The sequence below is a fragment of the Lacerta agilis genome, chromosome 17 (assembly GCF_009819535.1).
Source record: "Lacerta agilis isolate rLacAgi1 chromosome 17, rLacAgi1.pri, whole genome shotgun sequence".
In the NCBI taxonomy this organism is placed as follows: Eukaryota; Metazoa; Chordata; class Lepidosauria; order Squamata; family Lacertidae; genus Lacerta; species Lacerta agilis.
Window position 1 is genome coordinate 32137109 of NC_046328.1, and position 26401 is coordinate 32163509.

General features: G+C 47.0%; 1 protein-coding gene across 1 annotated transcript; it reads right to left on the reverse strand.

The window, feature by feature from the left end:
* On the reverse strand, positions 1-25496 carry IL6R (interleukin 6 receptor). The gene is made up of 10 exons (XM_033136231.1): positions 25380-25496; positions 15767-16018; positions 13814-13937; positions 9705-9880; positions 8562-8722; positions 7567-7714; positions 6109-6203; positions 4186-4258; positions 3174-3270; positions 1-275 (listed from the first exon to the last, which is right to left on the reverse strand). Exons 1-10 carry the CDS (start codon positions 25465-25467, stop codon positions 56-58), a joined length of 1434 nt encoding a protein of 477 aa, XP_032992122.1. The 5' UTR covers positions 25468-25496; the 3' UTR covers positions 1-55.
* Positions 25497-26401: the final 905 nt, after the last annotated feature.

Below are 26401 nucleotides of genomic sequence, written 5' to 3' on the forward strand. Positions count from 1 at the left end.
ATCCGGGGACGCTGCGGCACCCAATAACCTCCCTAAATCCGACATCTGTCGGCTACTACGGCATCAAGAAATAGTCTGCGTTCGAAACATCGTAGGGGCTGTTCAACGGGATGCTCGGGGTGTCGACAGAGCTCTCGCTGAAGGGCGAGGCCGGAGGGGAGAGGAGAGGAGATGCGCTCAGAGGAGGCTCAGGAGCCATGAGGGTCAGGGAGTGTGGTGGCGGGGTGCTGGATTTCTCTTCTCCGCAAGGCGACGTCCCCCATTTTTTCCTGTACCTGGAACAACAACAAAAAAAAAATGGCAGGTTTTGAGATCACGTTTCTACCATCACGTCCGCGGGAGGCAGTGAGGACTACCCACTTGGACGGCTTTAAATGAGGATTGGACAAATTCATGGAGGAAAGCACTATCAAAGTCTCCTAGCTGCTATGGCTGTACTCAGCCTCCACAGTTGGAGGTAGTAATGCAGCGATGGCCAAACTTGGCCCTCCCGCTGTTTTGGGACTACAACTCCCATCATCCCTAGCTAACAGGACCAATGGTCAGGGATGATGGGAATTGTAGTCCCAAAACAGCTGGAGGGCCAAGTTTGGCCATCACTGCAGTAATGCTTCTGAACAGCAGTTGCTGGAAACCGCAGCAGGGGAGAGTTTCTCTTGTTCTTGGATCTGGCTTATGGGTGTGTGTGTGTGTGTGTGTGTGTGTGTAATTTTTATTATGTGGCCTTGGGATGTGGGGGAAAGACACTCTCTCTCTCTCTCTCTCTCTCTCTCTCTCTCTCTCTCTCTCTCTGTGTGTGTGTGTGTGTGATTTTTATTACATTTTCTGTATTACAATTTACAATACTCATTTATACACCCTAAAGATATCAATGACTTCCCTTCTTCTCTTTCCATGTTTCATTTCTGCATATCATAAATCCCTGCATCTTTTACATAAACTAAACCATTCAGTATTCCATTATTACATCCATCAAAACTCATTTACTCTGTTGAATTTATCCTAATGCTGCCAACGTTTTCAAGTGTACACTATTTCCCCCCATATATTCAATGAACATTTCCCAATCTTCTCTGAACATATTTTTTCTTGTTCTCTTATTCCATATATTAAGTCTGCAAGCTGCGTGTTTTCCATCAGTTTAAGATGCCATTCTTTTTGGGTTGGGACCTCGCTCATTTTCCATTTTGGGCCTAACGAAACACGGGCCGCAGTAGTGGCGGACATAAACAACCTTTTTTGACACCTGGGAATTTCAGTCTGAATCATCCCTAACAAAAGGGACGTTGGTGGGGTTTTTTTGGGGGGGGAAGCACTTTAAAACATTTTTTTCAATTCATTATGGATTATTTCCCAATACTCTTTTACCCTTTTACAGGTCTACCACATATGAAAGAACATTCCCTCAACCTCATTGCATCTCCAGCAATTACCTGATTCAGTCTTCTACATCTTAGCAAGCCTACTCAGAGTTAAATACCATCTGTAAATCATTTTCAAGTAGTTCTCCCTTCTTGTGGGTTTTCCAAAGGCATCCAGTTGGCCACCGTGAGAACAGGATGCTGGACTGAATGGGCCATTGGCCCTGATCCAGCAAGGCTTTTTCCATTATTATTTATATTTGTTATCCTACTGTACTTTGGAAAGTTTCTTGTTTGTGTGCTGTGCATCTGGACACTTATAACCTTGATGGCAGTTGACCTCAAGGATCTGTTTTCATCTACAGGTATGTTGGGATAGAACTGGACACCGTTTGGAGTCAAGAGGCTGGACTGAACCTGTCCAAACTAAATTCTGCATGATGGTGCCTGAGATCAAGAAGGAAGCTTCTGTCCATGCTTCGATGCAGTCATGCGCCATTTTGAATTAAGATGGAAGACGGAACTTTTTTAAAACGGCGCGGATTTTAACCACCAATTTCCAAACAGATCTGAGCTTTTGGTTTCTTAGAATTCCAGAGGCAACACCGGATACAAGGATCCAAGTCTAGCATTATTATGTGCAGGCAAACGGAGGCACCCCCTGGGGGCGGGGCTTCGTGACGTCACGACGGACTGCGCATGCGCGAAATGTCATGCATGCACACTCCATCATCGGGCCGCCGCAGCAGCCCCACGAGCCGCCTTTTCGCTCTGTGGCTCACAAGGTCACTGTGGAAGCAGTGGCAGCGGCCTGGCGACGGAGTGCGCACACGCGACATTTCGCGCAGGCGCACTCCGTCTGGGTCTGCGTTGATGCTTCTGCGGCAACCTTGTGAGCCGCAGAGCAAAAAGCAGCAGGGGTGGGGCAGCCCCATGAGCTGCAGCCCCATAGCGGCGCCGGTGGGCGAGCCCCAGGGTGGAGCGGCCTCGCTCCGCAGCTTGCTCGCAGTCTGCGGAGCAGGTTTGCTTGCAGGCTGCAGGGCGAGGCTGATTATGTGGGCTCCCAAGAGATCCCAACCCTGTTAAACTTTGATTCTAGCTTTGCGGGATAATGACATGGGATCTGAGAAAAAGGCTCTTTAACAGCCTGATTCTGCAGCCCCTAAATCTCTCCCCACCCTCTCAGATCATGCTTCTTTGCTCCTCCCAGGCATGATTGAAAAAGGTGCAGCCAGTTGAGCATTGAAATGAAGAGTTTGAAGAAGAAAGCTAACCAAGGTTTCGTGGAACCTTCGAAAACCTCCTCCTAAAAACAAAGGGACACGGCAAAGGGATGGTATCCACAATATACAAAATACTACTCCCAAAATCCCACGGACTCCCTAGATGTAATAAAAAAAAAACAATGGGAGGACGACATAGGCTATGAGATTAACCCCACTCAGTGGACCAGAATTTGGTCCAAACCCCCCTTTAAATCCATATCAACGAAAAGGAAAGAACTCCCTCTGAAAGTCACCTACAGGTGGTACCTAACACCAAGGAAATTAGTGCTGATACGCCTCACCAAAATGCTGCAGAGGATGCACCTCCACAGGCACATACCTCCACATGTGGTAGGAATGCCCCCAAATACAACTATTCTGGACAACAGCCGTACGAGAAATATGTAATATAACTACGCAAGTATTAGAAATCACCCCAGAACTGGCCCTACTAAACATCTTCCAAGACCAAGGTTTCGTGGACTCACCACTCCCAGTAATCAAACCCCCCCCCCCCAACTCCCAAAAATTAGGCGGTCTTCCTCACCGGAGAATGACTCCAACGACCAAGACGCCAACAATTCCAGTCACGCTTACGGCCATGATGAGGAACAAGTACAGAGGCGAAGAGGCAGCGTATTCCACTGGAAGGGACAAACAATCAGGGAACACAGTTAGGTCAGGCCACCCTCTTTATTTCCCACAATGCCTCCAGCTTTGCACCTCTCTGGGGCAAAGGCAGGTTCCCTCAGGTCCAGCGTCCAAATGCAGCTCTCCATCTGGCCCTTGGGAAGGTTGCCCAGCAGGGAATGCGGCCCTCAGTCCAAAAGAGCCTTCCCACCCCCTGCCATGGGGCATTGTGGGAAATCAAAACTGAATCGAATTTGCATTTGTGCCCCCACCTTTTTCTCCAAGGAGTTCAACATGACTCTTGAAACATACTCGGAGTCCAGGGTAGATTTCATGCTCTTTATTCAGCTCATTGTAGCGAGGAATGGCAGTTCCCCCAAAACGTCTGCTTTATATACACTATTTACACAATGGGCCCCACGTGATTGGCTAATTCAGGGATACTCCTGTATGCCTATCAGGTTGCGGATTCACTTCCACCTGGAGCTGGATTGGGTGGCTTCTGCGGACCAATCAGACTGCTGCATTCTGGATCCGATTGTTCTAGGACCAATCAGACTGCTGCATTCTGGATCCTATTGTTCTAGGACCAACCAGACTGCTGCATTCTGGATCCTATTGTTCTAGGACCAATCAGACTGCTGCATTTTGGATCCTATACAACTCAGTACATAACACCTCTTCCCCCTCCTCATTTAATCCTCACAACAACCCTGCGAGTTAGGCTAAGCTGAGAGGCAGTGTCTGGCCCAAGGTCACCCACAAATAGGGAGCACGGCTATCGTCTGCTATCCCCACTAGGGAAGCCTACCTGCCAAAGATCCTTGCTCCCATCACCCCCAGCCTTTCGCCCCATGTTTCTTGTAGCCCTTGGCGCATACAAAAACCCACCTTTGTACAAGCGAGGCCACGAAAGGAGGCACACTTACCTGTCGGCTTACTCATGACGACAGGGAGCTCAGAAGTGCACTTGGGCTCAATGGTGCTGGCAAAAGGATCAACCTGCAAGAGAGAGCAAAAAAAGAAAAGGGCTGTGTGCAGCCAACTCTGAATGGCTGCACCTCTCCATTCAGATGAAGCCCCCTCAGTGGTCAAAAAGAGGAAGCAGGGTTTATTAGGGGCCAGCATCTCGGAAACTGGGGCTGTCCCTGCTGAGAGGGGCAGTTGGAGCCTATGCATTTTTCTAGCGGAGCTGTTTTGAATGCTTGCGGTGGGCTTGGATGGGTTTTTGGCCTTTTAAAAATTCAGAATATTTTAGCTGGTGTGGAGGCTACAGATTCCCTGAGTCAGTAGGGTGTCTTCATGAAGAGGATTGGGTTCTGGCTGCATTATTATTACAGTGGTACCTCAGGTTACAGACGCTTCACGTTACATACTCCGCTAACCCAGAAATAACGCTTCAGGTTAAGAACTTTGCTTCAGGATAAGAACAGAAATCGTGCTCTGGCGGTGCAGCGGCAGTGGGAGGCCCCATTAGCTAAAGCGGTGCTTCAGGTTAAGAACAGTTTCAGGTTAAGAACGGACCTCCGGAACGAATTAAGTTCTTAACCCAAGGTACCACATTATTATTATTATTATTATTATTATTATTATTATTATTATTATTAAAAAGTTAAAGGTACCCCTGACCATTAGGTCCAGTCGCGGACAACTCTGGGGTTGCGGCGCTCATCTCGCTCTATAGGCCGAGGTAACTGGCGTTTGTCCGCAGACAGTTTAGACAGTTTCTGGGTCATGTGGCCAGCATGACAAAGCCGCTTATGGCGAACCAGAGCAGCACACAGAAACGGCGTTTACCTTCCCGCCGGAGCGGTACCTATTTATCTACTTGCACTTTGACGTGCTTTTGAACTGCTAGGTTGGCAGGAGCAGGGACCGAGCAACGGGAGCTCACCCCGTCACGGGGATTCGAATCGCCGACCTACTGATCGTCAAGCCCTAGGCTCTGTGGTTTAGACCACAGCGCCACCCGCGTCATTATTATTATTATTATTATTATTATTATTATTATTATTATTAACCTTCTAAACCTCCGTCTCAAGGAGATTTGCACATAAGAAAATAAGGAAGAGTTAAAAACACGAAAAACAACCGAGATATTTAAAACAGCACCAAAAATCTTAACAAGTGGGCACTTGTGTTCATTGACCCAACAGGGAAAGCCTGTTTAGAGCCAGTGGGCTGTTAGTGGAAGCAGGGTCAGACTAGGACCTGGGAGAGACCAGGGTTCAAATCCTGTCCCTTGGCCATGAATCTCACTGGGAGACCTTGGGTCAGTCACTGCCTCTCAGTTTAACCTGCCTCATAGCGTTGCCGTGGGGATTAATCGAGGAAGGGGAGAGAACCATATAAGCCCCTTTGAGGAAAAGGTGGGATATAGAATAAATAAAATAAATTGTAGCCCTAGGAGGGGAATAGTGTGGGGGTTTCCTAGCAACTCCCTGCACCCCTAATGAACTATAGCTCCCAGAATTCTTTGGGTGGAAGCCATAAGTGCTTCAAGTCGTGTGGTACTGCTACAGGACCTAACTTTGGAAAATAGAGAAACCAAAATGAACAGATTGTCCATTCTCTCCCCCCCTCCCCCGACCCTGCTGGCTGGGGCTGGTGAGAGCTCCTGGTCTACCCACATCTGGAGGGCCACACCAGTGACAGGTGGGTAGATTTGGGTTGAATTTTAGGGGAAACACATTGACCGTACGTGATCTATAAGTCCCCTCCCTCCAATGCTAGGGATTTATGAGCTGCCCCCAACAGACAGTGGAAGTGCAGCAACTCTTCGCTTGTTTTCGAAACTACATTGGAGACTGGAGCGGAGTATATATGGACCGCTTGCAGGGAGGGTGTTCCACTGCTCTGGAGCCACAACCCAAAAGGCCCTGCTTCTCGTGGGAATGACTTACCTCTGATGGGACCGGCGTGGTTTCTGAGTCGCGGTCCTTGGTTTCTGAAATGCCAAGGAGAAAAAGAAGGGATTGAATTGAAAATATCTGGGGGCGAGGCATGGAGAGAGAGAGAGAGAGAGAGAGAGAGAGAGAGAGAGAGAGAGAGAGAGAGAGAGAGCTGCTTTGTTGGGCTGCTGGGACAAAAATCTACCTTGAAACCAGACCCACAAGTCCATCTCCTCAGAGCCTAGGCATCAGGGAAGATCAGTGACTCAGGCTTGTGTATGTGTTCTGCCCACCCCATTTTTAAATTTTTTTTACAAGAGTACCACTTTGCATGTCCAAAATACATTTCCCTCAACTCCTCAGGAACTACAGCCAGCTTCCACACATTTGATATTAGGGGTCAGGTGGTTTCCATACCAAAAGGGAGCCCCCCCTCCCCCCAGATATCCTTGGACTCCAACTCCCATCGGAACAGCCTGCCAGAACGGCCAATGCTTCAGGGATAATGGGGAGCCGGAGTCCCAGCAATATCTGGAGGGCTGCAGGTTTCCCAGCCCTGTCCTAGACACATGTCCCAACCAATCAGGGACCACATGTTAAATGCACTTTGCAGGGAAGGGGAGCCCGTGGCCCTCCAAACTCACTCCAACTTTCATTAGACCATTGTTCCTTCTAGCTTAGTATTGCCTACAGTGGCCCGCAGTGACTCTCCGGAGTTTCGAGCAGTCTATCTGGAGATGCTGGGGATTGAACCTGGGAGCTTTGGCATGCAAAGCTGATGTTCTGTGGCTCAGTTAGTTAGGAGGCCTACAGGCTACAGCCGAGCCAGTCCTGAACTAGCTAACCCCTTGATATGAGCGAATGACTCGAGACCAGTTGTTTTGCTCCTTGGCAGGTTGCAAAATGGTGACCCTTGTGGGATGTAACATCACAGAAAGCAGTCAAGTACATTTCCTGTTTGCCCAGAGTGGACACACAGGGGGATGTTACTCCAGCCAAGAGGACTTCCTGACACACCTGTTTGGCGCATCCTCCCCCTGTGTGTGACCAAGTAGATGGGCGTGATCCTGGGAGACCCTATAAAGGGCCCAGTCATGCAGCCATCTTCCCTTCTCCTTTTGCTTTCTTGCCTTATTCCATCTTGATGTTTTTGCTGTCTGCTGGCTCTCAGCCAGCAGCACATGGGCTCAATCCTCACATGGGATGAACCCACTCTATCTTCTGCAACTACAAGCTAAAGCCTGCCTTCAGGATCATACTGTGAACTGAATGTAAGTAAACTTCCTGTTATTCTTAATAGAAGACAGTTGATTAAGACAATACTTAATCAATATATCCTCTCCTACTATCCACAACATTCCCACAAACCTGCCATATAAGGAAGGGCACAGGAGGGGAAATGGAAAGGGCACTGCCAACCTGTCCAGGGCACTCCAAAGCTCTCCCGGCTCCATTCGCTCCAGATTCCTTGGTTGAATTCTTCCCGGGCCCGCACCTGGACAATGTGCTGGACACCTGCCATCACGTCAGAGATAGTGTAGGAAGTGTGTTCATCCCGAAGGTGAATCTGTAGCCAAGAGAAAGAGAAAAGGGGCACAGCTCAGTGGCATGGCATTCAAAAGGCCCCAGGTTCAATCTGCGGCAGCACCACCAGGTGAGTCTGGGAGAGACATCTTTCCTGAAACCCTGGAGAGCTGCTGCCAGTCCGTGTAGGCAATGCTGAGCGAGGTGGACCCAGAGTCTGATCCGGTATCAGGCAGCTTCCTGCGAAAGCCAGATCTTCAATATGGAACCATGAGGACTGGAAACTTGATATGTAGGGGAAGGACCAGAGCTCAGTTGTACAGCAGATGTGCTGCATGCAGCAGGCCCAAGCACCTTGAGGGAGAGCTGCGGATGCTTCTTAAAACCCTGGGGATTTGCCACTGCAAATCAGCATAGCCTAGTGGAGAACCCGTGGCCTTCCACAACTCACATCATCTCTAACCAGTGGCCTGGTTGGCTGGGGCTGATGGGAATTGTAGTCCAACAACATCTCAAGGGCCACAGGCTCCCCAGCGTCGCTTTACCTCCATTAAAGTGCATTAAATATGTGGTCCCTGATTGGTTGGGATATGTATCCAGGACAGGGATGGGGAGCCTCTGACCCTCCAGACGTTGCTGGACTACAAATCCCATCATCCTGACCACTGGCCATGCTGGCTGGGGATGATGGGAGCTGTAGTCCCAACAACGCCCAGCGGACCACAGGTTTCCCTGCCTCTGGTCTAATGAAAGATGCAGTTGAGAGGCACACCGGGAATAAGGTGGGGAAGCCAATTGTTACTGCGTCCTGAAATTGAGCATTGCAACTTGTACAGGTTCGGAGAATGCCCGCCCTTCTCCTCATCCCAAAATCAAAAGTAAGGGCAGACCTTGTTGTATGCTGCTGAGGCTTCCGCCCGGTAGCGGATCTCGAACTGCAGGCGGAAGAAGGAGGAACCCCAAGAGGGGGGTTTGCGCCAGGTCACAAGCAGCTTGTGGGGGTGCATCTCCACGTTCCTCACCTCCACGTCGATCGGTGGGTCTGGCTTCACTGCGGTGGGGAAGAGACCAGCCAGAAAGGTTTTAAAAAAGGAGAAAGGAAAGTCCCTCTCTCTCTCTCTCTCTCTCTCTCTCGACTGTTTTCCGCAACGTGTCATCGATGCAATAATGGAGCATTTGTGCAGGATTCATGCTGGACCGGAGTATCCAAACATACAACCCGAAGGAATCTTTCAGCAAGCCTTTTAAGCAATGGTTTCTTTCTTCAAAGTCTGAGGGCCACAGTCCCTTCTGGCAAGCTTCCAAGGGCCGCATGTCTGTGATGCCCAGGGCCAGAAGCAAAACGGGAGGGGCAATGTGTAAATTTTACTTCTGTACTGTAGGCTAGTCTCTACACACACTCATGCGCAAGACAGCCCACTCCTGCACAACCTTGTCTCATCCTCTTTTAAAACCATCTGGGTTGGTGGCTATCCCTGTCTCCTGCAGCAGGAGGTTCCGCAGTGTAACTATACACTGTGTTAAGAAGGACTCTCTTTTACCTTTCCCAAATCTCCCAACATTTTTTAGAGGCTCACGAATTCTGATGTTATAAGAGAGTGAGAAAAACCTCTCTGTCGACCATCCCGGGAAGGAAGGTGATAAGAGTTCACGGGGGTCGCTTCCCAGCCATGTTAAACCATTCACGGCACATGAGGGGAATGACCAGGGGAGAGGGGAGGATTCCGAGGGCCAAATGGAGAGGTCTGCGGGGCCGCAGACCGATGCTTCCCCCAGTCCTGATTCTACACTTTATAGAATTATGGATTTGTGGACTTGGAAAGCACCCATTTTTGCCCAATGTGGGGCTCGAAAGCACAGGCCTGAGATTTAAGAGTCTCATGCGCGCAGGAATATTTGGGAGAATTTGCAAGCAGAAAAAATGTGCAGGGAGGAAAGTTGGGGGCAGGCAGATTTGCTTCAGCTCCAGCAAAAACATGCGCCCTGACACATGGTGCACTGGCCCCGATTCAGAGGAAGGTGCTGCTACTCACACAGATTTTCGGTGCTGATGAAGGTGTGGCTGCTCAGGGCTCCCGCCAAGTTGGAGATGCAGACGGACACCTTCAGGATGTGCACGTCGTCAGCGATTCCTTCGATGCGGCAAGAGAACTTCCGGGACTTGGCGTAATAGCGGCAGGCCTGCTCGACGCGGTTCACCCCGACAAAACTAGGGGACACAGTGGGGGGGGGGGAGAAGCACACTGAATGCTCAATTGCTGAAGGAAAACTACATGAAAATGATGTATAGATGGTATATTACACCAGTAAAAATGGCAAAAATGTATAGAACTGGGACAAGCATATGTTGGAAATGTAAGGAAAAAGAAGGGACTTTTTATCATATGTGGTGGGAGTGTAGAAAAGTTAAAAAAATATTGGTAAATGATTTATAATGAATTGAAAAAAAAATGTTTAAAATGACTTTTGTTAAAAAACAAACAAACCAGAAGCTTTTCTATTAGGGATTTTAGGTCAGGATATATCAAAGAAAATTAAGAACCTATTTATGTATGCTACAACTGCGGCAAGAGTTTTGCTAGCACAAGGATGGAAGAAGGAAGAATTACCAACGAAGGAGCAATGGCAAGAAAAACGGATGAACTATGCGGAACTGGAAAAACTAACAAATTGTGTGAAAAGGACAATCGGGACATTAAAGAAGAATGGGAACCTTTTACAAACTATTTGAAAAAAAACAACAGAGACTTAGAATCATTGGCAGGATTTGAATAAACATACACAAATTTTATTAGTAGAATATAAATTTGAATAATAGGAAAATAATATTTACAATTGTATAACATGCAGAAACAATTATGAATTACGGTAATAAAACAGTTAAGGGAGTTGGGGGATGTTTCATTTTTGCATATCATAAATCCCTGCATCTTTTACATAAACTAAACCATTCAGTATTCCATTATTACATCCATCAAAACTCATTTACACTGTTGAATTTATCCTAATGCTGCCAACGTTTTCAAGTGTACACTATTTCCCCCCATATATTCAATGAACATTTTCCAATCTTCTCTAAACACATTTCTTCTTCTTCTCTTATTCTATATATATTAAATCTGCAAGCTGAGCATATTCCATCAGCTTAAGTTACCAATCTTCTTTGGTCGGGACTTCGCTTGTTCTCCATTTTGGTGCTAACAAAACACGGGCCGCAGTAGTGGCATACACCAATAACCTTTTTTGACACCTGGGAATTTCCATCTGAATTATCCCACAAACGGAAATTATTGTGCGGATGCAACAACTGCCTTAGCACGGCACAGAATTCCACCCATGGCTCTCCCCCCTCCCCCCCCCGCTGCAAAGAATCCTGGGAACTATAGCTTGCTGAGGGTGCTGGGAATTGTAGCTCTGTGGGGAGCAAACGACACTTCCAGGATACTTTGGGCAAAGTCGTGTGCTATAAACAAATGGCATGTATGCAGCCTTAGCTAGAGACAACCCATCTTTGTTGTTGTGGTTGTGGTTGTCCCCTTCTTCCTTTAAGGACCTCAAGGTGGCATAGGGCAGGCACGTCCAACAGGTAGATCGTGATCTACTGATAGATCACTGGACGTCTATGGTAGATCACTGGTAGATCAGTGGCTCCCCCCAAAAAGCTGAACAACTTTGGCTCCCCTAAATAAACTCAACATTTTGGCCCTTCACCCCCCCAAAAAAACGGCCTTCCCTCCTTCCTAAAAGAAGCTCAAAAACATTGACCTGAACCCCCGAAAAGGGGGTAGATCACTGCCAGTCTTTAACTCTGTGAGTAGATTGCAGTCTCTTGGGAGTTGGCCACCCCTGGCATAGGGGATCCCCCCCCCATTTTATCGTCACAACAACCCTGCAAGGAGAGGTTAGGCTGAGAGGCATTGAATGGTCCAACCCACAGTAAATCCATCGATGAATGGATTCGCCTAATTTGGATCCAATAATTCCAGTAGGTTTACTCTGAGCAGGACTTACTGTAGATGCACATGCTAGAGACAGAGGGCAGATCCGCACTTTACATGAGCACATAATTTCCCCCAAAGAATTCCGGGAACTATAATTTCCTCCCTCACAGAGCTACAATTCCCAGCACCCTGAACAAACTACAGTTCCCGGAGCTCCTCATGGCGGGGGGGGGGTCATGTGTGTTGGATGAACTTGTGTGGTGTGGATCTGCCCAACGGCTGCTTCCAGACAGTCACTTATTATGGGATAGTTGCTCTTCAGGCATCAAAATGCCACCTGGTATTTCTCTCTCCCCCACTCACCCCCAACTTAATCCGGATTTACGCTTTCCTGGAAAAACCTTGTAAGTAAGTAAAACAACAACCCATTGCCAACTTTGAGAATCGTGTGTGTGTGTGTGTGTGTGTGTGTGTGTGTGTGTGTGTTTTCTATTCATCTTGCACTTAACAGCAGACCCACCTAATCTGCACTTCTCAAAACAATGTGCAAATTGAAACACAGCCATGCTTTTGAAACTTGCACTTCTCCAAATTTTGCAACGGGAACAAAAAAAACCCCTATACTGTACTTCAATAAGGCGTAGGTAAAAAATGCACACACTGGCGAAATCGCCATGCATAATTGTACCATTCCTTTGTGCGCTCAAAAGTAAAATAAAATGTGCCTATTAAGGAAAATTACATACTGTGTGATTTCACTACACTGTGCATATTAATCGCCTTCTAAGCTACCATCTCAAGGCGATTCACGCATCAGATCAATTAAAAATAGTTAAAAGCACAAAACAAAAGATGCATTTCAAGCTGATACATTTCAAACAAGACGGAAACCCTAATAAACGGGCCCTTGTGATTCAAGACCCATTGATCTAGCTGGGGAAGCCTAAAAGAACAAAAATGTTCTGGCTCTCCTCCCCTGGAGATTCACAGCGATCAATAGCTCCGTCAGTAGAGCATGAGACTTTTAATTTCAGGGATGTGGGTTTAAGCCCCACATCTTGGTTGAAATTCCTGCATTGCAGGGGGTTGGACGATATGATCCTTGTATTGTTACAAGAATGCTAAGGTCCCAAATAATAAATTAAATGTTCATAAATGTACAAGGCAAACATATACATAAGTATATAAACCACGTGTCTGAAATAGTACAGGAGAGCAATCCTGAAGCCAACGACCTCAAATATTCCTCTGCAGTAAGGGAGGCAAATGGGGAAAGCCTTGTCTTTTTGCTTGCAAATCCTGTCTTAAGGACAGATTTGTATATGAATAGGGTGAGCCTGTGACTTGGATTCAGGAACTAAAGAATTAACCATCACCCCAAAAAAAAAATAAAAAAAAATGGCCAGGCTGCCCAGGTAAAAGCAACCAGTGACCATTATCAGGTATCCTGGCAGACAGGATTTCTGCTGTAGACCGCCTCCTTCTGTGATGTATGTATGATTTTTTTGGGGGGGGTGGACTTGTTGGGCTAGAGGGTGGGCAATTTCAAAAGTCTATATAAGAGCTTGTGCACCATTTTTCGGGGTTCTCCTCCCTCCTGCGTGTGGTGAGTGGGGGACCCTGTTGCAACTGTTCTTTGAATAAAGATCAGGCTTACTAGCCACTTTGCTTCATAATAATAATAATAATAATAATAATAATAATAATAATTGTTATTTTTATTAATAATACCCAGCCCATCTGGCTGGGTTTCCCCAGCCACTCTGGGCAGCTTCCAACAGAACACTAAAATGCAATAATCTATTAAACATTAATAGATTAAACACTCTGGTGGTTGGCCTCTGTTATTTTCTCCTAGCAGTAGGGAACCCACTTAAGGACTCTATACGGGCTCTTATAACAAATTCTTATAACAAATTCTATGATTCTATCCTCTAGGTGATAGATAAGGCAGTCTCTCTGGTGATATCTAGTAGGGTAAATTTGCATTGGAATATGGAAGAATTCCCATCAGGATTTACATTTTTTTAAAGCACAAACTGATGTGGAAATACTGTATAGAAAAGCGAACTCAAGATCAGGGTGGGGGGTGGAAATGACAGGGCTGTGCCCATTGCTAACCCAACAACCCCGACATCCCTCATATCATATCCGTGCCCCCCCCCCGCCGCGGTTTAAATGTTGCCCCGGCCCCCACTCACTTTTTCTGCACCCACATCCTGGCCTTGGTGTGGCTGGACATCCCACGCGGCGTTTTCCACTCGCAGAAAATGTCTTTGGCTAAGCTCTTTCGGAAGCAGGTGAAGTTTGGCGCCTCTGGAGGTTCTGAAAAGGGGGAAGAGACTGTCACGCGGGGGGGCAGGATAGGCAGACATCCGCATATGCTCAGGAACTCCGGTGCTGGCTAGTTAGTTCAGTTTAACAAAGTTCACCGGATTCCCCTCTGTATATGCAAATATCTGGCTTGTTCCGTTCCTCATTTCACTTGCATGCGCCACCTTCTCAAAGCTAAAACCATGCACAAGGCTGCTTACCCTGTGGGATTTTTTATTTTATTTTTACAAAATTGCAAAAGCATTCCTAAAGAACAAACCAACCATCAAAAAGTGTGCAACCCAGCAACTTGCACATGAATCACAATAGGATCCAAACAAAATTTTAAAAAATTCCTTCCAGTAGCACCTTAGAGACCAACTTTGCATGCACACGAAAGCTCATACCAATAACAAACTTAGCTGGTCTCTAAGGTGCTACTGGAAGGGTTTTTTTGTTTGTTTCGACTACGGCAGAGCAACACGGCTGCCTACCTGTAATAAGAACCAAGATAAAGATATGGGGGGAAGTATATCAATAAAAGGAAGAAACAATGGTCAACAACCGTCTCCCTTGTCAGGCTGCAGACTCCCTTTCATCAGAGATTTTTAAAGCAGAGGTTGGATCACATGGGGTGGGTCTAGATGACCCTTGAGGTCCCTTCCGATTCTACAATTTTATGATTCTATAATACCTCAGCCCAAGAGTCTGTTCAGCAGCCTCAGCATCTGTAGCTGGAGGCAGTCAGGGTCCCAATTTGTCTATACAGAAGCTTTATTCTCTGTAATGATGGAACTCACAGAGAGAACACTTTTATTTTTAATAATAATAATAATAATAATAATAATAATAATAATAATAATATCCTGCCCATCCAACTGGGTTGCCCCAGCCACACTGGGCAGCTTCCAACAAATATAAAAAACATAATACATATTGATTTGTTAATATAATATAATATAATATAATATAATATAATATAATATAATATAATATAATATAATATATGTAAATGGATCTTTGGAAGAGTCCATGCTTTTTCTTTTTCAAGCGTTTATTTACGCTTTTCAAATGTATACATTTCATTAATGTTACAATCATTTTAACATTACAAAGGTTGACTTCCTCTCTCCCCCTTTCTTCAATTCCTTAAATTTATTTTTTAAAATATCTCCTGCATATCCAAATTCATTTAATTTGCTCGTTTAATTATCTACTTTAAATATATAAACTCTTACGAAACTGCAGGCTATTACAATAATCCTGCCGATGTTTCTATCTGTTTGCAATTTATCTGTAAATCACACACACACACACACACACTGTATGCTGTATCTTTGTATATTCTCTGTGCGTTTTGCAGTTTAAATGTCTGGTTCTTATTTTATTTCTCTTTGTTACGTTGCACTATTTATTATTATTATTATTATTATTATTATTATTATTATTATTATTATTATTATTATACAAATCATATACCCCCTAAACATCCGAGCCACACCAGGAAGCATTTCCCACCCTTCACAGGCGAACAGAACATGAATAACAAGTGATTATACCGCTGCCCGAGGAGGGTGCAATGGGAGGCGGAGGAGAGGGCGTGTCCTGGGGAGAGGGGGCGTGGTCATGAGGGGCGTGGTCACGAGGAATCCTGAGGGCCAGATGGAGAGGCTTGGTGGGCCACATTGGGCCTGAGATTCCCCTGTCCTGGTTCAGGCCCTGGGAAATCAATTCCAAGGAAGGGGGAGGGCAGTAAATGATCCAACCGGGAGGCAACAAAACCCAGGCAGAGGTGTAGCTGAGCAGAAAGGGCCCTAACCCGCTCGACGTGTCTCCCTCACCTTCTACCACCAGGCGCAGGGAGCAAAGGAGGAGGCGGCTGTCGGTGTAGCAAGAGTAGCGGCCGGAGTCATTGAAATATACCGACGGCAGGTAGAGGCTGGGTCTGGGGATCACCTGCCTACCGGTGGATGCGCTCAGGTTCCTTCCATTGAACATCCAGTGCACCTGAGTGATGTTCTCTATCTCCCCCTGCAGGCAGGGCAGGGTGACGTTCATCCCTGGCTGAACCAGAATCGTATTGGGAGACACAGCTGGGGGCGGAAATTAAAAAAATAAAATGGTAGTCAGGTTATTTTCCCAGAGCTGATTATCCTCTCTTCCCTGAGCTGAACCAAATATACAGAAATCATAGAATCGTAGATCTGGAAGGGACCCTGAGGAGCGTCTAGTTCAGGAATACGCAGCCGTCCCACACAGGGATGGAGAACTGGGAGCAAGCTAGCAAAACGAATTTCAACAGGGACAAATGTCAGGTTCTGCACTTAGGCAGGATGAACCAGGTGCACAAATATAGGATGGGGGACACCTGGCTTACTAGTGGTACACGTGAAAAGGATTTAGAGGGTCTGTGTGGCCCACAAACTTAACACGAGTCAACAGTGTGATGCAGCAGCAAAAGAAGCTAATGCAATTCTAGGCTGCGCCAACAGCAGTCTAGTGTCCAGATCAAGAGAAGTGATAGTCCCACTCTGTTCTGCCTTGGTCAGACCACATCTGGAGTCCTGTGTCCAATTCTGGGCACCACAATTTAAGATGCATGTTGACAAGCTGGAACATGGGCAGAGGAGGGCAACCAAGATGATCAAGGGTCTGGAAACTAAGCCTTATGAATAGCGCTTGAAGGAAGAGATATGATAGCCATCTTCAAATATCTTCAGGGCTGTCACATAGAAGAGGGAGCATGCTTGTTTTCTCCTGCTCCGGAGGGTAGGACTCGAACCCTTGGCTTCAAGTTTCGAGAAAGGAGATTCCGACTAAACATTTGAAAAAAATTTCTGACAGCAAGAGCTGTTCAGCAGTGGAACAGGTTCCCACAAGAGGTGGTGGACTCTCCTTCCTTGGAGGTTTTGAAGCAGAGTTTGGATGGCCATCTGTCATGGAGGCTTTAGCTGAGATTCCTGCATTGGACGAGGTTGGACAGGATGACCTTTGGGGGTCCCTTCCAACTCTAAGACTCCATGATAAATAAACGATATGGGAGGGTGGGAACAAAACGGCCCTGGAGCAAGGTAAATCGGTACCTGGGGGCAAAAAAAAATTGTCAACCCCCCCCCCCCCGAGGCATAGGAAGGTCAGGTGGTACTCGGTGCAGAAAATTTATTGTCATTGATTCCCTCCCCCCCCCCAAAAAATGGTTTTACATTATTTCATATTTTCTTACAAAGGAATAATAAGTAATAATAATAATAAACTTTTATTTATATCCCACCCTCCCCGGCCGAAGTCGGGCTCAGGGTGGCTAACATCAGATACATAACATTGGTATAAAATCAAACAATAATTAAATTACCTCCTAAAAACATCTCAAAATCAAATTAAAGTCTAAGTAGATGGCTTTCCACAGGGTTAGGGCTGGGAACAGTAAGTGCTCCACTGAACTGAAATTTCAGGCTTCATGACATAGGAAAACAGCCAAGTGAACAGCTATTTTGGTGGAGGAGGGTCAAGATATTAACCGATATGCAAGAAATTTCATATATAGCTATATAACCCCTAGTATAGTAAGATAAGACCTTCGGAGCAGGCATTACAAAAAATTCAAAATCAATTGTTCCTTGGAATTTGTCACCCCCTCCATTATGGAACCCAGGGCAGCCCGCCCCTGCCCCCCCTTGCTATGCCCCTGCCTGGAGCAACTCTTGCATATAGGAAATCCTCTGGTACAGAGTCTTTTTCAGTCCCCTCTGAGCCAGCATCGAGGGCCACATGCCAGCAGTGCTTGGGGCCGGAGGGGAAAGTTTGTGGAGCAGCAAATGTACATTTCCCCCTTTGTACAGTAGATTGGAGGAGACTCTTGAGAGTCCCATGGACTGCAAGTAGATCAAACCTCTCCATTCTTAAAGAAATCAACCCTGAGTGCTCACTGGAAGGACAGATCCTGAAGTTGAGGCTTCAATACTTTGGCCACCTCATGAGAAGAGAAGACTCCCTGGAAAAGACCCTGATGTTGGGAAAGATGGAGGGCACAAGGAGAAGGGGACGACAGAGGATGAGATGGTTGGACAGTGGTCTCGAAGCGACTGGTATGAGTTTGGCCAAACTGCGGGAGGCAGTGGAGGATAGGCGTGCCTGGCGTGCTCTGGTCCATGGGGTCACGAAGAGTCGGACACGACTGAACAACAACAACAACAACAACACAGTAGATTGGTTTCGACACCCGCCCTCGCAGGTCCCCTTCTGTCTGTCCTCCATCCGAGTAAGGGAGAGGCGTGATCAGCGTTCAAGGATGCCATCCCAGTCCGGAAGGAAATGTTCAGCAGGCAAAACGAGGGCAGGCTTGGGGAGAGGGGCTGTTGCTTGGGGACAGTGTCAAGGGCCAGAGGGAAAAGTCTGGGGGCCCAAAACTCCATTCCTGGGTTGCGGTGCTTAGAGGCTTCTAAGCCTGGAGGATGGGGCGGGGGGAGGTCAGAAGGGAGCATGGTTTTCTCACTGCTGAGAAGAGCAATGTGAGAAATTCCAAAACTTTGAATGTTGGAATCTTAGGAAAGATACAGGGAGAGAGATAAAATCTAAGAATACAATATATATATAAAATACCAATATAATAGATATTTAGTAGGGTGAAGTATTTGCATAATGGCAAGTAGTTATGGTTGGTAGAGTAAGAGATTACAGCGGAACTTCGGTTATCGAGCGTCTCAGAAGCCGAATGTTTCGGTTTTCGAACGCCAAAAACCCAGAAGTAACCGCTTCCGTTTTCGAACACGCCTCAGAAGTCGAATGGCTTCTGAGGTGCATTTCTCAATTTTCTCAAACGTTCAGGTTCCAACAATTAAAAATACAATATTAAAAACATTATATATCAGTTTGGATCTGCATTATTTGAACTTTACAGAGCGCATGCTGCATTTTGTAGAAATCATAAAAGTTTTTTTAAAGTAGAGGTGTAACAAATTCTGTGTGGTGTAGTGAAAGTAGATAGAGAGAGACCATTTTTTCCTAATAGTAGAACCCAGGAGAGTCATTCAGTGCAGCTGAAGGTTGGGACATTCAGGGCAGGCGGAAGGTATGACTGCCCACAGCGCATGGCTGAACTATGGAACTCTCTGCCACAAGGGCCAGTGAAGGTCACCAACGTGAATGGCTTTGGAAAAAGGACTAGACATGTGATAGATACACTCTCCCTCCGCTGTCGGAGGCAGTGAGGCATCTCTGAATGCCAGTTGCTTGGAATCGCAAGTGAGGAGAGTTGCCAGTGTGTTTGAAGGTTTCCTATTGAGGCATCCGGTTGGCCACTGTGAGAGAAGGATGCTGGACTGGTTGGGCCTTTATTAAGTCCAACCCATCAGCTCCTTGGAATCACGAGTGGGGAAAGTGCTGTTGCGCTCATTTCCTGTTTACATCTGTGGGCATCGGGTTGGCCACCGTGAGAACAGGACGCGGGCCTCGGATGGGCTGCTGGCCTGATCCTGCAAGCTCCTCTTCCTATTTCTAAGCTGGAGAAAAGGGCACAGTTAGCAGCCAGCTGGCATCCTGAAGCAGAAGCTCTCCCAGGAGGATATGCTGCAACATTTTGTTGCAAACCCCACTTTCCCACACAGTTACATAAACAGGCCGGGCAGATTAATTCATTCTGGCTGGTTGCTAACCTGTTTGTGTGGGGGACGGACACAGTCACCTCTGCACTGCTTTGCCCACCCAGTAAATATTGACAAAAGCCACCTTCACCTTTCCAGGAGGGATTTCCTAGCAACAGGAAAGGACACACTGTGCAGGGGGGAGACACCACCCACCTTGCTCTATGGGGCCCCTCCAGTGGCAAAATCCACCACTTAGCATGAGTGGTACCCAGGGCCGATGCATCCATTAAGGCGAACTAGGCAATTGCCTAGGGTGCCAAAATGGAGGGGGTGCTGGCCAGGCTTGGGGGGGGGGGAGCGGGGGGGGGGCTAGCAGCAGCTTCTCCACTGTAGCGGAGAGGTGCTGCTTGCCCCTTACACCACCCCCTGGCTCCCGCTAAAGCAGGCTTTGGTGGGGGGCGGGATGGGCGAGCAGCAGCTTCTCCACTACAGTGGAGAAACTGCTGCTTGCCTCTCCACCACCCACACCTCCTGCTAAAGCAGGCTTTGGCAGGGGGTGCGGGCAGCGGGGGGGGTGGGGTGCCAGAAGGTGGTCTCGCCTAGGGCACAAGAAAGCCTAGCACCGGTCCTGGTGGTACCCAGGTTACATCAAAGGCCCTCATCCGCAGCACACAGCCCAAGCACATTTCATGCACATGGCTTCCCCAAAGGGATCTTGGGAAATGTAGTTTACTCTGCACAGAGCTACACTTCCCAGCCCATTAACAAACCACAGACTATCGCTGGAAGAATTGCAGTGGCAGCCGAGCCAATCAGCTATCGAGGTACGTTCTACAGTAGGTGCCAGTCTTGGCGGATAAAGCCCCTATGAAGCTTGGAACAAGGATACCTGAAATATTGTCTCATGTTGTTGTTGTTGTTGCCATATGTGACTGAATCACTGAAAGCAGTTACGTGAGAGAAAGAGAAGCCTGGATTAGCCACACGGGTGATCCTAGCCCATCAGGGATCACGCAATGATGTCACGCTGCTATATGGCCCACCCGCTTTGATGATGATCATCTCAGGGCAGGTTACAACAATTAAAATGCAACACCAAAAAATATATAAAAAAATCCTTCCAGTAGCACCTTAGAGACCAACTAAGTTTGTTCTTGGTATGAGCTTTCGTGTGCATGCACACTTCTTCAGATACGAAAGCTCATACCAAGAACAAACTTAGTTGGTCTCTAAGGTGCTACTGGAAGGAGTTTTTTTGTTTTGTTTTGTTTTGACTATGGCAGACAAAAACACGGCTACCTACCTGTAACCAAAAAAAGCAGTTTAAAACAACTTAAAACGACAGAAGCAGCATGGATCCTAAAAACGAACATCTCAAGTATCAAAGGCCGGACAAAAGGTTTTTATTTTCAGAGTTTGCCAAAAGCTGTGCAACGGGAGGCGCCAGGCACACCTCTCTGGGGAGGGAGTTCCACAACTTAGGGGCTGCAACAGAGAAGACCCTCTACTGGGCTTCTGCCACTACCCAAGCTTCTGAGATCGGAGGAGCTAACAACAGCCACTGCCCCCTGCCCACCTTAGCACCCGAGAAGGTCTGTAGGGAAGGAGGCCAACCGATCCATGAGCTCTGCCAAAGAGGGCCTGTTTATCAGGGCCATCTCATCAGGAGGTCCATTCCACCTATGACATAGGAGTCAGGGCTTTAGCATGGCAGGGCCCCACCCTTTGGAAAACCCTCCCATCACATATCAGACAAGCGCCACCTCATCATCTTTTTTCGCCAACTTCCTCTTTCAATGAGCTTTTCAATCAGAGAAATTTATCCCAGTCTTCAACTGCAATGCAACTATTTTTGGAACTGTTATTCTGTATGTCCGTGTGTTATAAAGTGCCTCTATCTATCTATCTATCTATCTATCTATCTATCTATCTATCTATCTATGGACCGTTTGGGGGAATCATTGTATGGTAAGCAGAACCTGTTCTTCATTTCCCTTTTTGCACTTCCATTTGCCTTGACCCTTCCAACATTCATTTGCCGCTCTGTGAAGGGAATGGAAGGAGCCTCCTAACCAAACGACAGCTCTCATGATTCTTTGGGGATGGCCGGGTTTTGGGGGGGACGGGGACCATGCCTCCTTAAAGTGGTATGATACTGCTTTAAATGTATAGTGCGGACAGGCCTCTCCTCTCAGTCGGAGGCCTGCGGGTTTCTTTCCCTTTCTTGCAGTCTCTCCTCCCCTTGCTCTTGAGTCGAATTAATCTGCTTTTGGGAACCCGGCTGGGCTGTTTGGGGGGGGGAGTGATTAACATCTTGGGGAAAAGGTCATGGGGGGGTGTATCTATCGCTGAGCGGGCAACACGGCCCGCACCCCCTCCGCCTTTCCCTGCTGCGTTGCCGAAACCCGGGACGCAACGAAATGTCAACAGCCCAAAGCAAACAGTCCGCTAACCTCCCTGGGCTGGCCTCTTGGCCCTTCCTGGTCCGCTGCCAAGAACAGTCGGTACTCGACGGCCACGGAAAGATCACGGCGCTCTGCTAATCCGGGAGCTTCCATCGCATGGATTCGGGGAGGAGGGACACTGGCTTTGGCCCAGACTATCCAAAAGACCGTATCCTCCCATACAGACCTGCCAGGGCTCTGAGATCTTCAGGGGAGGCCCTTCTCTCACTTCCATCACCCCCACAGTCCCAAATGGTGGGGATGTAGGACAGGGCCTTCTCAGTGGCTGCCCCCAAACTGTGGAACTCCCTTCCTCGGGAAGCTAGACTGGCTCCCTCCTTGCTGTCTGTCTGCCAGAAAGCAAATGCTGTTTTATTCCACAAGGACTTGGGAATGTGCTTTTAACAGCGCTGTCCTGTTTTTACTGCCCGCATACTAATAAGATCCGTTTTTAATATATTGCCTTAATTTTATTATTACGCTTTGATGTCCATCTTTTATATGTTTGTAGATTTTTCGTTTTTTACCTGTGTTGTTTTTAATTTGCGTAAGCCACCTTGAGTCCCAGTCTGAGAGAAAAGCGGTGTATAGATAAATATCAGCTCAATAGCTCAGTTGGCTAGAGAGTGGTGCGGATAATGCCAAGGTTGCAGGTTCAGTCCCCGTAAGGGACAACTGCATTGCAGGGGGTTGGACTAGATGACCCTCAGTGTCCCTTCCAACTTTATGATTCTATGATGATCAATATCAAACAGGTCTGGGGAGGCTCTGGCCCTCCAGGTGTGCCTAAACTACGACTCCCATTATCCCCTGCTATTGACAATGTTGGCCTTCTTTTAAAGCAAAGGCCTTTTTTTAATAAAAGAAAAAAGCAAAAGGTTTTAAAGTTGTGCTGAACTGTTTGGACACCTCTTCTTATTTTAATTGATTTTGTTTTATTTCATTTTAATTCTGCTACGGCTTAATTATTTGTAAACAAACATCTTCTACATGTTTTTATCCATGTTGTTTTTAATTTGTGTAAGTGGCCTTATGTCCCAGGACCGGGAAGGATATGAATATATAAAACAGCAGCAGCAGCAACAACAGTGCGCTTTCCACAGTATGATTTGGGGCTTGATCCTGCCACACCGAGTGGCATATTAGCTACAGAAAGACAACACAACTGCGGTTTCGTTATCGACTTAGGAGGAAGAGGAGCCACACAGAAAGATTTTTTTTTAAAAGGTTTCTAAATCGAGCCTCCTGCCTTCTTCCTGCTGTTGGTTTTCTTGATTCAGAACTTAAAAGATCTGGTTAGCATGCAGGAGGTCTCAGGTTCGAATCCCGACACCTCCAGTTAGGACTAGGGAAAGACCTCTAAAACCCTAGAGATCCACTGCCAATCAATGTGGACAGAGAGAGACGGACCTATGATTTGATCATTTTTTTTAAAAAAATGGTTCATATTAATATAATATAATAAGAATAAATAATAATAAATAATTCTCGAGAGCAGCAGGTCTGAACACATATCATCTCTGGAAGCAGAGAAGGTCACTTTCCATTGACGGCTGGAATATGGATGAGTCAGTTAAACTGGCAAATGCAATCAGTGCTAGAGAAGTTTAGGTGGGGAAAGTTGTTCAGCTGTTTGAACGGTTTAGGAGTCAGAAAACCCATTGCTGGTTCCGCAACAAATTGCCCTGAGATCCACCAGCTTCCGCTTGTCCTTAATGTAGTTTCATTGTTCTATAGATAAGGCAGGCAAGGAGTACAACACACATCTCCCCCAAGAAAAAGAATCTGGAGAACTGTAGTTTTAAGGCGCTGGGAATTGTAGGATTGTGAGAGGCAATCTACGTTTCTGCAGGGGATGCTATGTGGCTTAGATATTTGGTGCGCCCGCAACCACAGATAAGATAGCCCTTATCTTCCTCTATCCTGCTGCAACCACCATTCGGAGCCAGCAGCACGATCATTCAAGAATCTCAAACCACTTCTCCCCTCCAGCCTATTCTCACAGACCGAAAACTCAGGAGCGCATGGGCTTCCCAAAGGTGAGCCCCGGACTCCATTCCCACAACTGGGAAGGGGAGCCAGGATTCCTAACCCAGCACATCAGCGCCTTCCACTCCCCCCTGCCACTTCCTGCCACTCTCAAGCACTAACCACTAGGCGCCACATCTGTGCTGTCTCCTCCATCCAGACCCCTAAACGCCAGCCCCTTCCACAAGGCACAATGACAAGTTATAGGAAGAAAAAGAAAATGGAGAACTAACAATTCAGTTTCTCCACACTTTTGAGGGGTGGGGGTTGCACAGACAATTGCGCACACAATTTGCCAGATTAAATTTGCCAAACTGAAACTGTGGAGGCTTCACCTTTCCATTCATTGCCTTATTATCCCAACAAATCCCCACCAACAGAAAGCCCTGTTGAAAGAGTGTGGTATAGTGGTTAGAGCAACGATGGGGGGGGAACCTGGGGGCACCTTCCATAGATTGCCAGGCCGCAACTCAACTCATGTGTAAGAAATCAATATTTGAGCATGGCAGCGTCTGAACTTTGGAACTCCCTGCCTATTGACGTCACACGGGCGCCTTCGTTTTACTCTTTTGGGTACCTGTTATGAACATTTTTGTTTTAGTCAAGCAGCCTATCTAGAACAATGATACATGAGTTTGGATTTGGTTTTTAGTTTATGGTTGATTTTAACAATTTACTGAGTATTTTTTGTTTTTCTGGTTCTTTTAAACTGGCTGTTCTTAAGATGAAACATCAACCCAGGGTAAAAGTGTCCTGCAGCACTTCCTTAAAATTTCATTCTGTCAGCTTAGCCTGCTGCATACTTCATTGCTGTGAGGATCAAATGATGGGAGAGAGATCGATCATAATAAATTTAATAAAACTCATCCTGACAGGGCAGATAATCTCTTGCTCTTAAGAAGAAACATACCCCCAGTTAGCGTTTCCCTAACATGCCATTTTCTCTCAGGCTAACCTACCTACAGGGTTGTTGTGAGGACTAAATGAAAGGAGAAATAAACCTAATAAATAAATTTAATACATTTCCTCCTTACAAGGCAGGCACCACTTGTTGGAAACACGTCCCCAAAGTTAAAAAAAAGGGGGGGAGACCCCCTATTTTTTCATTCTCTCATACCTCACAAGTTGTTGAGAGGATCAAACGAAGGAAAACACAAAGTTTTTAAAATTCATCCTTACAGGGCAGGCACCTCTCGTTCGAAACATAACTCCATGATTTATTTTTAAAAGGAGATTTCCCTTTCCCTCGCAGATCGCAGAGCGCAATCATTGAAGGAAGCGCATCTTTGCAGGGCAAGGACTCTGGGGGACTGGCTCGCACCAGAGCATCGCCCAAATATTTTAAGCCGTGCCAACCAGCCACACGCGCGCATGCAATGGGCGAAAGTCTCGTTTCTCACCCGGCTTCGGGCACAACTGCTCCTGATCCACCAAGCCGGTTGCAGCCGCGACCAGCTGCGCCACCCAGGAAACCCAGAGCAGCCACATGGTGCCAGGGAGATGCCTGCTGCTGCTGCAGCCGCAGCCGCCACCCCGGCTTCTTCCAGCCAGACCCCCCAAGCTGCCGTGCCACCTTCCCCTTCGCCTTGGCACCATCCTCGCTCAGCCTCCGGGTCCCGGAGCTGCAAGCAGCGAAGCGTTTGAGGAACTGTCCCGAGGCGACGCTGCTGCCTGACTGCCTGTCTGGCAGGGTGCTCTGGTTGGTTGTGAAAGCCGGGGCGGGGAGGTTGGTTGTGCAATGGGGTGGAGCTGAAAGGGGAAGAAGGGCTGGGGCTGGGGGGGGGGTTTGACCAGAGTGACAGCTATGGTGTGGGGAATAACCCTCCGCAAGAGAGGCCGCCCAAAACCCCTCGGCTCAGCATTTAATTTTATTTTTAACTTCTGTATTTAAATTTGAAAGGAGAGGCGCTAGATCTCATGGAGGAAATCTGGGAAAGACCCTGCCGCTCAGAATCGAGAGAACCAGGGCCAGATTTAGGTTTGATGAGGCCCTAAGCTACTGAAAGTAATGGGGCCCTTTATACGTCCAGCTGTCCTTTGTCAACAACAAATTGTTGCTGTTTTTTAGTGTTGAATATATGCTATATGGTAATTTATGGACCTAATAGGTATCTAAAGCCATTTGCACATAACAAAATATGTATTTTATCAAAGTACGTCCAGGTTTTTTCCTTTAATTTTTTTTGGGGCCCCCCCCCCCAAGAGTGGGGCCCTAAGCTGTAGCTTGTTTAGCTTATATGTAAATCCAGCACTGGAGAGAACCATAGCATTGGTGTTTGAAAGGACAACAAAGGCCATCTAGTCCAACCCCCTGCAATGCAGGAATCTTTCACTCAATAAGAGTTTTAAGAGTTCCGTGCTTTATTAACTGAATTCGACCCACCTAGAAGAGGACAGCTGCATATAATAAAATTGAGCTGCC

Excerpts from the sequence above, each read along its gene's own strand:
- IL6R (XM_033136231.1), bottom strand. The coding sequence starts at position 25,467 with ATGTGGCTGCTCTGGGTTTCCTGGGTGGCGCAGCTGGTCGCGGCTGCA. Across the intron at positions 9,881-13,813 it reads AGGATGTGGGTGCAGAAAAA|TTTTGTCGGGGTGAACCGCG; the intron begins GTGAGTGGGGGC and ends TGTGTCCCCTAG. Across the intron at positions 8,723-9,704 it reads CATCAGCACCGAAAATCTGT|TGAAGCCAGACCCACCGATC; the intron begins GTGAGTAGCAGC and ends TCCCCACCGCAG.